Below are 12571 nucleotides of genomic sequence, written 5' to 3' on the forward strand. Positions count from 1 at the left end.
CCACCTTGTCTACCTTCACTGCAGCACAGCGCGCTTTGACTCGAACTTTTCACTACCCTCCTAAGCACATCAGCCATTCGATAGCATCAGCACTAGCTAGATAGTCCGCCATCAAACCAACAAACCCTAGCCGTATGCAATCTCCACCTTCCAGACCGGATTTGCTAGATGCTGGATGTCGTAAGCTTGCCACCTTCCAGACCGGGTTTGTTGCTTGACTCTGGAATTTGGATGATGTAAGCTACGGCGCTGGATCACCTCGGCTCCCGGACGATGTCACTCGCTTCCCGTTTGACGTGAATGGCGAGTTGGATGAAGGCAACCACCTAGGAGAACCGAATTAGGGCTCATGTCGCCAGCTTGCTGCGAAGAATGCTATGGGCAGATGGCATCGACCTTCAGCCAAATTGGCGCTGAACTGAGATTCTAGCGAATGCTTCAATGCACACAACGTCAGCCGATGAAGATTGATGGATTCATCTACTACAAGTTGATGGAAACGAGAGTGCTCCTACACAAATTCACCTTCGGTGCTCTTCAGGGTGGCAAATTCAGATTGCTAGTCTAATTCCATCTCGGCTGGACCAACTCTGCCCCAATGGGCTTGAACGTCAACATTTTGTTCACGGCTAGGGCCCAAGACCCTAGCCATCATCGCCATGAGCCTCATCGTGAAGTCACTTCAAGGACATAGCAGGCCTCATCCTTGGAAGTTAGAGTCTCCATAGGTTTTTTTTTTTATAAGGGAATTCTCAACTTTGGAAAGTCTTATGTGATTGGATAAATGGGAATTTAAGAGCCTAATCGAAAGTTGAACTTGAAATGAGTTGTGCCATAGTGAGTGCTTTCCTTCCATACCCAAGACAAAGATTGCCGAAAGTGCCCATGAACAAGTTGAGACACCACTTTGAAAGTGATGAAATGAACACAGTGTTACCTATCATTTATAAAGGAATGACATTCTCTGCAATAGTGGATTGTCAACATAATTACCAAGGATTATTGGGAGGCTTGGGGAAGTCCACCACTCCCTTGTAGGCAAGCCTCGTGGGTCAAGCTTGCTAAACCCTTAGACTTCTTATAGGATGCAAAGATTAAGACCTTCGAGCTAAGATTCCACCATACATTCGTGGTGAGGGATTTTCAAAGAAAAGGGTCATACACCATGATCCTTGCATGAGAGACACAAGGCTGGTTCCAATCACATTTATATACGTACCAGTCCTTGAAAATAAACCTCAAAACTAGAAAGATTCATCCCATGGGTCAATGGAAACAAATGTCATTTATGTACGCAGAGGTAACCAATCCTTGAAAATAAACTTCAAAATAGAGAGGACTCATCCCATTGATCAAGGCATTCTTGCCAATGAGTCGATTTTTGTAGAGCATACAATGCAAAAGCTCACAATGTTGATTGATATCTCTAGAGCTTGCAATAAAATGTTGGAAGGTAAAGATGGAGACCAAGAATATGAGCCCCTCCTAGAGTCTCCCGACTCCGAGAATCGAATTCACATTCTAGCAACCATGGACACTCTTCCACATAAGCTTGTTGGGACAAGAAGATTGTACGGTGCCAAAATCACATCCATGTTCATGCTTGATGCATTCAAAACAAAACCAGTAGTGAAACTGGGTTTCCTTGAGCTCGATTTTCCCAACAAAAACCACCTAGTTGCACGGCCCACCTTGTGGGACTAGTTATAACACGTATTGTCTTGAGAGATGTGGAACCTTATTAGGCTACCCAGCTCTCTCAATATACATTGCAACAAACATTATCACGGTTGTTTTAAGTGGAGTGTCTTATTGGATCTAAACCTGCATTGTGCAAGTTTTATGTAACCCCTGTAGGTACATTATTGAAAGAGATCATCATCCTTAGGACGTGGCCACATATTACATTGTCAGCTTGACAAAGGACCTAATGCTCAAGCTCCCCTTCATAATGGTTACTATACTCTTGGTGGATGAGGAAACTCCAAACCTATCAACATCCCAATCCTCATCCTTCACTTACAAACCACGACATCAGGTAGCCTCTAGCACTAAATAACACTCACTTCACCGTGTCGGCGGCGGCTTAAGCTATATGGAGATCCAAAACCTTTCTTGAGAAGACAAAGACCAACCCCAAAACCTCAACTTCAGCAACCCTTTAGGGAGATCGCTAAGCAAGAATTTGTATCCAAGAGTACCCTAGCTAGTCAAGGCAAGTATGATGCCCATGCAAGGACCTAGCATCCACCATTTGGCCTAAAGTCCAATCGTGAGTAGAGATTTTCCAAGTAGCCCCCGTCAAGCTGCTAGAAAATGTCCATTTAGATCCCAAGAACCTCATCTCTGCATAAACCCTAAAGGCAAAAAAAGCCAAGCAATGGCATCACAACCCAATACGACCTCAAAATTCGACACTTCGTTCCAATAAACTGCTCAAAGGACAACAATTCTGTAAGGGAACGCAACATCAAGTGCCAAGATCAAAGAAACCCATACCCCAGGACCCCACAAATGCACCCTCGAATGTCAAATCCAAGTGGGTGTGGAGACCCTTAGCTATGCCTCTGATGCCAGCTCTAAAGCTTAAGCATGAATGCATAGTAGTGGCTTCCGCCTTAATTGTTGTGCCGATGCCACCTTCGGAAAAGTCGAAAGAGACCATGGAGTCTGAGCAGAGCAAGAGACAATACCTTGCCCATTTGGAATAGCCCTACCCATCCTTATTCCCATCGAAGAAGAGCCACCCATGGTGCCCAACCCCACACACTTTTGTGGCACCGTTGAGAAAGTGTGTGAAGACCCAAAGCCATGCCTCCCAATGCCAACTCTAAAGCTTAAGCAGGAATGCACAATAGTGCCTTCCACCTTGACTCGTGTCGACACCACCTTCAAAAAAGTCGAAAGAGCCCATGGAGTCCGAGCAACGAGAGTCAAAACCTTACTATGTGCAATGGCCCTACCCGTCCTTGTTTCCATCGAAGAAAACCCACGCATGGTACCAAGCCCCACATACTTTTGTGGCAAGCAATCTCAGAGCTCAAAAAGATAACCATAATCCCACAACACCTATGTGCACCATGATGCCACACCTGTGTGCGTCACAGTATAACACCAACTCACAAGCTGCAACTAGAAAGGCACGGCTCAATCAAGTGCGCCAACAAGCCGGCTGCAATGGGCGTCCAAGCTTTCATCATGGATGGACAAATGATTACTATTGTTTTAATTTTTCATTTAAAAAACAAGACGCTATTTCTTTTTCCTTTCTTCCACACTTTTTTTTCCATTTAATTTTAGTTTTATTTTTTCAAAAAAATCTCCCTGGTTAATTCAAAAAAATCCCTTCTCTTTTTTAGATTTTAAATTGTTTTGATTTCTTATTTTTATTTTACTCTCTTTTTCATTTCTTGCATTCTTTTTTTCTTTTTTATTTGTTACCATTAAAAATAAATAAATAAAGAAAAAAAAGAATCCTCTTTTTTTGCTTTTTTCTCTTCCTTTTTTAAAACTATTATTTTCGCGAGGGGTACGAATAGCTAGGTTTTAGCATGTCCCTATCATCATACCCTCCGCATAGCAAAGGCTCGTTCGCATCAACATATAGCACCATCTTTTAGCCACACGAGGGAGAGGGGACGCTACAGCCTCCCGGCACATGTGATAGAGGGATGGAAGCATGTTAACATGCTACGCCTTTTGCGGTTGTTAGCAATAGTAGTTTTTAAAAAGTAGGCATGTGGTAAAATTTTTGCAAATCAAATCATAATTTGCCGAAGATTATACATCAAGATTCCTTATTTCAATAGCTTTCCAATGATATATAGCATGATAGGAAATTTTGCAATGGGTCATATTTGAATCTAGTAGCACATCAAAAAATTGTGCTAATTAGCACTGTCTCGGGACATGCTTTTTTGAGCACGTTAACATGCTTTGGCCCAAAGGAGCGTACCCTCCCAAGCGCAGCCAGTACACCATCATGACAACACTTACGCTTTCATGATTTCCAAGGCATGCAAGGGGTCTCTTCAAGCATGCAGACCCAAGCATGGCATTTAACAACGGGCGCCCACGTTTCGCATCTTAACCAAGCCTCCAGCACATGGCGGCCTTCCTGGTTGAGGCACAATCCAATTTCCAATTCCCAGTAGTTAGGCGCCTCTCCCCAAGCGCCAGCCATGCAAAGAGCCATACAAACATCTTCTCTGCACTAGGGCATCTCGAGGCAGGCACTTCACAACCCGCTCGTCACCCAGGCTGAAGGTGCAGGGTCCCTAGCGGAGCTCACGACAAAATCAACACTAGTAATTTCTCCTAGGACAAGAAAGAGGGCGTGGCCGCTTATGGGGCAGGAGGAACTAGAAGAGAAGCAGTAATTTAAAAGACGTCGAGAGAAATAAAAAATAAAATTAGGTTACCCTTTCCCCCGGCAGGCGCGCCCCTCCTTCCACCCTGGTCACCCTGCACAGCCGCCACCTTTGCCCCCCTCATAGGACCCCTGCATGCCCGCAGTGCCCTCCCCTCTTGGCCCACAGTTGGTGCCCACAGCGTTGTGCCCACCCACACTTCCATCCACGGCTCTCGCCGCCCAGCGTCGCCACCACTGCCCTAGCCACCACACCCTCAACGCCTTCGCCTCTCTTTGCCTAGCGTTGCACAGGCCAAACCCACCACCCTGCCCTTGGTGCCGTCCGCCGCCCAGGGCCAGCCCGCCTCGTCACCCCTTGCCCCCCCTCCTCCCACACACACAGCAATCATCACCACCCCCATCACCACCATCGGCCTCATCGTCAGCACCATCTCCATCACCACCCTCATCAACTACATCTGGCTCACACAACCCTGGTCTCCAGCACACAGAAGTTGCATTATGTCTCGTTTGACCTTGCGACGTTGGTACCAGCTTGGGGCTGCTTCGGTCTACTCTTGTTCGATCTCTTCACTGCCTTGCAGAATGAGAGGGGATGCTATGTCTCTCTCATGCCCTCCATGTCTTCTTCGCCATCGCCCCACTCCCCCTCTTCTTTGTGCCTGCCCATTTTTAGACGCAGGAGCTTTGCAGGTTAGGGTTTACGCTCCTCTCTCTCCTTTGCCCTGTGAGCGTCTTCACTTCGAGTACCTATGGCAGCCCCACCCCTTGTTACCGTCCAGTCTCCCGATAGGGATGCCATGACTGAGAGCACTACCCTCCCTGAGCTTCGTTCACGCCAACATGACCAAGAACAAGCGGCAGCCCTATGTCTCTTTCTCTTTGCAAGCCAGACATGCTGTATTATATCATCCCACAGAAAATCCAATAATGGCCCTGGGGCCTGGCCCCTTATCACTCACTTGTCCCAGTTCAATCATTCACGCTTATAACACAGAGTAGACATAAGCATTTCATCATGTTTTCATACAAAGGCCTCAACTTCCACAAGGAAAGTATGAATGAACAATTTTGGTTGGGAATGTATGAACTTTAAGGCACAGTACACGATGTCAAATATCATCATATGCATGTAAGTTAGCCAAATATGAAATTAAGATAGGAAATCATTCCACATCGCTTGATGTATAAACATAACTGAAAATTGTGAGTTTTCAGAATCCTTCTGTTTGTACTATACATGTGATCATAATACGATTCAGGCTATCTGGCGTATGCTTCAGCTCCTAGGCCTGCCTGTTTGAGCCTATGAGCATCTCCAATCTAGTTTCCTGCACATCCATGAAAACGATTACCCTCCATACATATCCATATTAGTACATAACACAAGTGCAACACCCTATCTATCATACAAACCTGATATTTATGCCTTAAACAAAGCATGAGAATTTAGAAACCATCAGGAGCCATGGAAACCATACCTGCATTGTGGGGTACAAAACTTTCCAAAGATTTGACATTCTGCCATGCCTTCTCCAAGACCTTGGCCTCGTACAAATTCTTAAGACCCCCAGATTCCACCTCCACAATCAGATGGTACAGCACCCCAGAGACTACTTGCTTATGTGCAGACACTAACTGGACAAAAGAAAGCTGTGAATTCTGCAAGGGAAAAAAACAGGAAAGAAAAACAGCAAAAATAAGTTAGTTAGTCCTAAGACCTGTCTGCCTTTCAAAGGTGAGAGTCAAACATTTTGGACCTAACTACTGCAATAGGGGGCATGTAGGTTAAATGGTAGAGGGATTGAACTTGAGGACAAGACGTCGTGTTCGAATCCCAGCAGCCTAAACCCACTGGATGGTGTAACTAAATATACAATCTCTCTCAAACAAAAAAGTAGAGTTCCGTCGTCCGTCCAGGGTCCACACACAACAATGGTGTGCCTGTACTAGCGCCTCGGTTGCAGCCTCACGATGGAGACTGCTGAAAATGGAAAACTGCCACCAGAGGACACTCCCAAGCACAAATCCAAGCATCATCATCAGATCAGGCATCAGTACCATCATCTCATCATCATCATCAGCAGCACACCATCATAGTTTCAGCATCTACATTATAAGCATCAGTGGGAAGGCACAAGGGGCTGTCGGCTGGCAGCCAACCATAGTCACCAGAAACGTTTTGGGGTTTTTGACATTTCAGGACAAAACATTTTGTCTTTTGGCTAAAAAACGTGGAGGTTTCGTAGTTTTTCTATATAAATACAATAAAATGGTTTAGAACTTGCAGTTGTATGACACGGCTGGGAGAGATTCGCGAGCGGGAGCATCGGCTGAGACACAGCCTTGCTTCGCTTCAGCGCCTTCAGGAGCAGCAGCCTGCATGTGAGTGGGTGGCGTCCCAGCTGAGCCAGGCACGCCAGGAGGTTAGAGAGGCAGAGGGGCAGAGACATGAGTTTTACTATCGTTGCCAGGCCTCTCAGTGGACGCAGCTTGGTGATAGAGTGACTGGGGAGTTTTTTGAGATTACTGGACCCCGCCATGCTCGAGCAGGAGTCCGTCAGCTTGGGAGGCCGGATGGATCGGTAGCTACTGAGCCCGGGGAGATCAGAGCCATTGCCACTGGGTTCTATAGAGACCTGCTTTCAGCGGAGCCAACCACTAAGGCTCGGGATGCTTGCAGACAGACTGTGTGGGCCCATGTGCAGGAGGGTCACAGATCGTATGCGTACAGTTCTTGGTGCGCCTCTTTCAGAGGTTGAGCTTGCTGAGGCCTTGAGGGTCCTGCCGCGACATAGTTGCCCAGGGGAGGACGGACTGACGCCTGCCTTTTTTATGCGCTATTGGGACCTTTTGGGGCCAGGCCTCCGCAGGGGCTTTCAGTATGTTTTGGACACTGGGGTGATGCCACAGAGCTTTTCAGAGGGTTTGATCTTTCTTATCCCCAAGGGGGAGGGAGTATCAGATGATATTCGGCATTGGAGACCTATGACGATCCTCGATACTGTCTACAAGGCCTTAGCAAAGGCCTTGAGTTTGAGGATCCAGCCCTTCCTGGGGGAGTTGATTCATGCTACCCAGACAGGATTCGTCTCGTCAAGGAGCGCAGTATCCTTGACAACATTCTAGATTTCTTGGTGAGGACTTGGTCGTGATGCTTCTCGATTTTGAGAAGGCATACGATAGAGTCAATTGGGGTTTCTTAGAGGGCACTATGCTTCGCCTTGGCTTTGAGCCAAGTTGGATTAGAGGAGTGGCGGCTTTGTATTCCACAGCTCGTAGCCAGGTGTTGATTGCAGGAGGACGAGGGCCGAGTTTTGAGCTGACCAGATCAGTTCGTCAGGGGTGTCCCCTCGCCCCTTTTCTTTTTCTCTTCTTTGCGGAGGCTATGAGCATGTATTTGACGGCAGAGGAGGTTGGTTTGAGAGGACTCCAGCTCCCAGTCCGGGGGGGGGGGGGGGGGGGGGGGGGGGGCTGCTCGATGCTGAGTTTGCTGACGACACGGGCTTATTTTTCCATGGCCAGGAGGCCAATCTTCTTCGGGCAGAGCAGTCGCTCCAGGTTTTTAGTGCAGCTTCGGGAGCATTGATCAATTGGCGCAAGACAGTGGCCTTTTGGATCAGTAGCGCTCCCACTCCGGCATGGAGCCCGGACCCTGGTTTTAGATGGATTCCTCCTGGCACAGCAGTGCGGTATTTGGGATGCCAGATTGGACTAGATTTATCACCTGAGCAGCAGATTGCCCCGCTTCTTCTGAGCATTCGGAAGAAGCTTTTGTATTGGAGTACAGCTCGACTATCCTTGGCTGGGAGGGTGGTGGTGGCAAATTAGGTGCTGTTAGCGACCATGTGGTACATTACGTCTTGCTGGATCTTCTCGAGCTCTTGCATCAGCCAGGTACAGAGGCTGATCAGGAACTTTCTTTGGTCTGGGTGGGACGGTCAGCCAGCCTGAGCAAAGGTTGCATGGGCAGTTATTACACTTCCGCTGGCTCAGGGAAGCTTGGGCATTATAGATCCAGTCAATCAGAGTAGAGCCTTATTGGGGAAGCTTATTGTTCGAGGGCTGCTTCCAGGCGCTGAGCCTTGGAAAGAGCTTCTCTTGCAGCGGCTGCAGGCTCGGGCTCCCCCAGCAGGGGACACTTGGGCACCAAAGATTCGATGGATCTTCATAGAGATGAGGAGGACAGGCCTCAGTAGAGGATGGGAGGACAGATTTGCTTTGAGCATCCTGAGAGCTTGGGAGCTGCTGAGACCGGGGCTCTCTCAGTGACCTCCTTCTTGTGTTGAGGAGCGGGCCAGACAGCCGCTCATCTGGAGCCCAACAGTTCGCACAGAGCAGGGTCATATGCTGGGTTCTCGCCTCGTCTAGCCTGGGGACCTTTGGCGGCAAGCCCAGCACGTAGCTTTGGAGACTGGCAGGCCTTCTGCAGTCTCCCAGAGGAGATCCAGGTGGAGAGGCTGAGTCACTTCAGAGGAGGGTTGATTATGAGGGATGACATTCAGGAGGCACTCACAGAGGAGTGGTTCACGCCTATCGAGCTAGTGGCCCCACGGTGGATGGGAGCCTTTACACAGTTGGAGATCCTGATTGCTGTCAAAGCTTGCACTGAGGATGGCAGATGCCTCTACTATGAGATTCAGGATGAGGGCAGACTTCAGAGAGTGGAGGTGGAGTCGCCTTTGGTTGCAGAGTGCACCTTTCAGAGGATACGGGTAGTGGCCGCCACTTCTCGGAAGTGGCATATTGACCTAGACCCTGCAGATGTGCTCCCGGATTGGCGCATATGGGCATATGCAGCGCGCCCCTTGGCCCGGCTACAGTGGGACCCTGGGAAGTACGAGTGGCATGATCCTTATGCATCCCTTGAGGCCACAGAGATCACCTTTTCCAGTATACTGTTCGGCTGGGGCGGCATATTTTGACAGCGAGGAGGATGGTCTCTCCAGCTGCAGCGAGGCACTGGCGGCTACAGGGACTCTCACAGGAGTTCCTGGAGGATTTTTGGGCCCAGCTCTGGGCTAGTCGACAGGCCCGCAGGATCTCGACTTTCCAGTGGCTGGTCTGCGTCCGATGCGACCACCCTATGGAGACACAGAGACATTGCCTATGGGATTGCCCTCAGGCGCAGCAGATTTGGCTGCGGATGCTGCGTATTCTGGCCCCCCTCTCTCCAGAGGGTATGTTTACATGGGGTGCCGCTGCTTGGTCGACTTCGTCAGGGCCTCCTATGGGCTATGAGAGCAGGACAGTCAGGCCATCAGATTCATTAGGGGCCAGCCTCGCTTTGTTCCGTCACCGGATTTCTCGTCCGCCAGCTGGACACAGGAGAGGGATTTACGATGGGAGCTCCTCAGCAGCCTCACCATCTGGTTCACCTGGAGGGCCCAGTGTTTCAGGGCCTTTGAGGGGAGACTGGAACCACCAGCAGAGACTGTACGGGGGATTCGGCAGGAGTTGATCCACACCCTGCGAGGACAGTATGACCACATCCGGGGCGACTCGGACGAGGCGATCTTGCGGCGCCAGGCCTTTCACACCACCTGGCGCAACGGCTCCTTCTATACCCTACACGCGGGGTCCCCCCGTTGGCATTACAGGCCACCTGTTTGGCTTTTTCCCCCTCCTATTGTATGATTTAGCCCCTCAGTTCTTTGTACTGATGCTTGTACTTTTCAGCACCTAGGGAGAGTCTCCCGGGCTGCCTTGCTTTGTTCACTGCTCTGTTTTTCTTGTGAGCAGGAGAGGATCTTTTGTAGCCCTACGGGCGTTTTTATATAACTAATGAAAGGATCTTTTCTCGGAAAAAAAAAAAGAACTTGCAGTTGTAGAATTATTTGTAGGCCTACGTAGTGCTAGCTAGGCACTTAAAATATGGTAAAAGCTTAGCAATTGGGGAGTTGAGGAATCGTGACTCATCAAAAATTGGGCAATTGAGAATTTAGGGAATTGGGAATATTGGATGGATGGAGTGCTAAGGCAAGATGCATCTCTATATGCTGAAGGGGTAGTACAAGCATGCTATGCAGATCTATGTCTAACTCCATCCAGTGCCATAAGAGGGATATAAGATATCATACATCGCCGATGCTGAGGCTGTGAATGGCATGAACATGTACCCTGAGTCTGAATGAAAGCGAGCTAGCCTCTCCTGTGTCTCCATCTGGTGTCTCATTCGGATAGCTGCTCTCTCTCGGTGACGGAGTCGGGGTGTTCTATGTCCAGTCTGTCTAGGTCTCCTCCTGGCTCTCAATTCCTCTGCCTCTTTGTGCGGTCACCCCACGTGGTACATCAGCTGGCACTGGCATAGCTCTCTGGAAGAAATCTGTGAGCTGGGACTCTCTCCCACCCCTAGTGGGAGCGGGTGTCTGGAGGAGTCTCTCTCGAGAACTATGAAGCTCTAGTAGTAGTCTGCCAAGTTGTCGCTGGTCCGAGGCCTCCATCAACTAATGTAGTGAAGAGTGCTCCTCAAACAATCCTGCATATCTATCTCTGACCCCCTGGTGGGCTCTACATCTACATACAAAGTGAGAGAGAGAGAGAGAGAGAGAGAGAGAGAGAGAGATATTAACGTCTACGAGAGGCCAAAGTCGGCCTATGAGACAAAAAATAATACAACTGTGTTCTTTCGGTCATCGGAAGAAAAGAAACAAAAGAAAAAGTGTGCATGTGTCTGGATACAACTGTGAATCATCATGAATCGGTGGAGCCCATATACAAACAATATAAGGGGGGTGGGGATGTGGATGGAGTGCTAAGGCAAGATGCATCTCTATATGCTGAAGGGGTAGTACAAGCATGCTATGCAGATCTATGTCTAACTCCATCCAGTGCCATGGATATAAGATATCATACATCGCCGATGCTGAGGCTGTGAATGGCATGAACATGTACCCTGAGTCTGAATGAAAGCGAGCTAGCCTCTCCTGTGTCTCCATCTAGTGTCTCATTCGGATAGCTGCTATCTCTCGGTGACGGAGCCGGGGTGCTCTATGTCCGGTCTATCTAGGTCTCCTCCTGGCTCTCAATTCCTCTGCTCTCTGTGCGGTCACCGAGAGGATGTTTGGGCTATAGGTCGCACGCACACACACACACACACACACACACAGAGCCCAACATTTTAAAAAAAAACACTAAGACAAAATTTAAAAAAAGACTTTTTTTTATAAACAAAAAAAAATCCACGTTTCTGAAACGCGTTTCGGCCGTTTTGCGGTTTCCGAGTTTCTCAGCCCAGAAACACAATTCTGTGTGACTGTGCAGCCAACACCCTATCGATTGGTAGCAGAACCTCAAGCAGCAGGTGGCTAAGCACCCCGAGTGCAAGGCAGTAGTCGTGGGCAAAACAATTAGCATAAAGAACAGCAGGTACAAGAAACAGCATGATTATTTTGTCCCACAAACAAGCCGACAGCTCCAGTAGCTGGCCGACTTGCATCCCAAACATAGTAATGAAGTCATTTTTCAGCAAGTCTTGTTGGGGTTGGGGAGAGCTTGCATGTACACACACACACACACACACACACACACATAGTGAGCTTGAACAAGAAACATGGGAGAGAGAGCTACTGGAAAAGTACTCTTTGTTGATAAGGTACAAAAGTACAATGAGTACATATATAAGCCTAGGGCAAGGTGCTCAACACACGTAAGTGTGTTCACACAAGAAAAAACCTGTGTCCAACCACAGGGAAAAAGTGTCCGTGAGTAAGCTGGGTTCACACCTGAACTAGCCAAGACTACCAAAGCACTTTGACTGTCAGTGTAAATAGTGGTAGGGGATTGCTTTCCAACACCAAGATCGAAGTGTGATCATTCTTCAGTTAATCAATTTATTCATCAGTTTAATGCTCATTTTCCATTAGCTAAGATCACAGACCCACAAGACAAAGTCCACTTAGCGGCTCCCCATCTCACTGGTGAGGCAGTCACTTGGTGGCAGCATTGGTCTAGTATTCATACTGACCAAGCCACAGGTGTCACAGCCTTTGACTGGGACATCTTTGTCCATGACCTGAAGACCAGATTTCTCCCGCCCCAGTACATGACCGGTCTGAAAGACGAGTTCTATGGACTCAGACAGAACGGATCCCCAGTGCTTCAGTTTTCCGGTAAGGTTATTACTTTAGCACAGCAGTTAGGGTTATCTGAGCAGGCCAAGATGGAGCAATTCATTCATGGATTGGACTCCAACATTCG

The 12571-nt window shown here is 48.5% G+C and overlaps 1 protein-coding gene across 2 annotated transcripts in view; it reads right to left on the reverse strand.

The window, feature by feature from the left end:
* Positions 1–5499: 5499 nt before the first annotated feature.
* Positions 5500–12571, reverse strand: part of LOC147636337 (cysteine proteinase inhibitor A-like) — a 54917-nt gene continuing 47845 nt past the window's right edge. The window contains exons 2-3 of one of the 2 annotated variants that reach the window (XM_086801772.1): positions 5854–6034; positions 5500–5695 (exon numbers count right to left, since the gene is read on the reverse strand). In XM_086801772.1, the coding sequence (XP_086657898.1) occupies positions 5679–5695; positions 5854–6034 (198 nt within the window). In that variant the 3' untranslated portion in view covers positions 5500–5678. Of the gene's footprint in view, positions 5704–5853; positions 6035–12571 lie in introns of both variants that reach the window. The other variant, XM_086801773.1, reaches the window with a different exon arrangement.

This window comes from Cibotium barometz, chromosome 8 (genome assembly GCF_041138505.1).
Source record: "Cibotium barometz isolate CiBa-2024 chromosome 8, ASM4113850v1, whole genome shotgun sequence".
In the NCBI taxonomy this organism is placed as follows: Eukaryota; Viridiplantae; Streptophyta; class Polypodiopsida; order Cyatheales; family Cibotiaceae; genus Cibotium; species Cibotium barometz.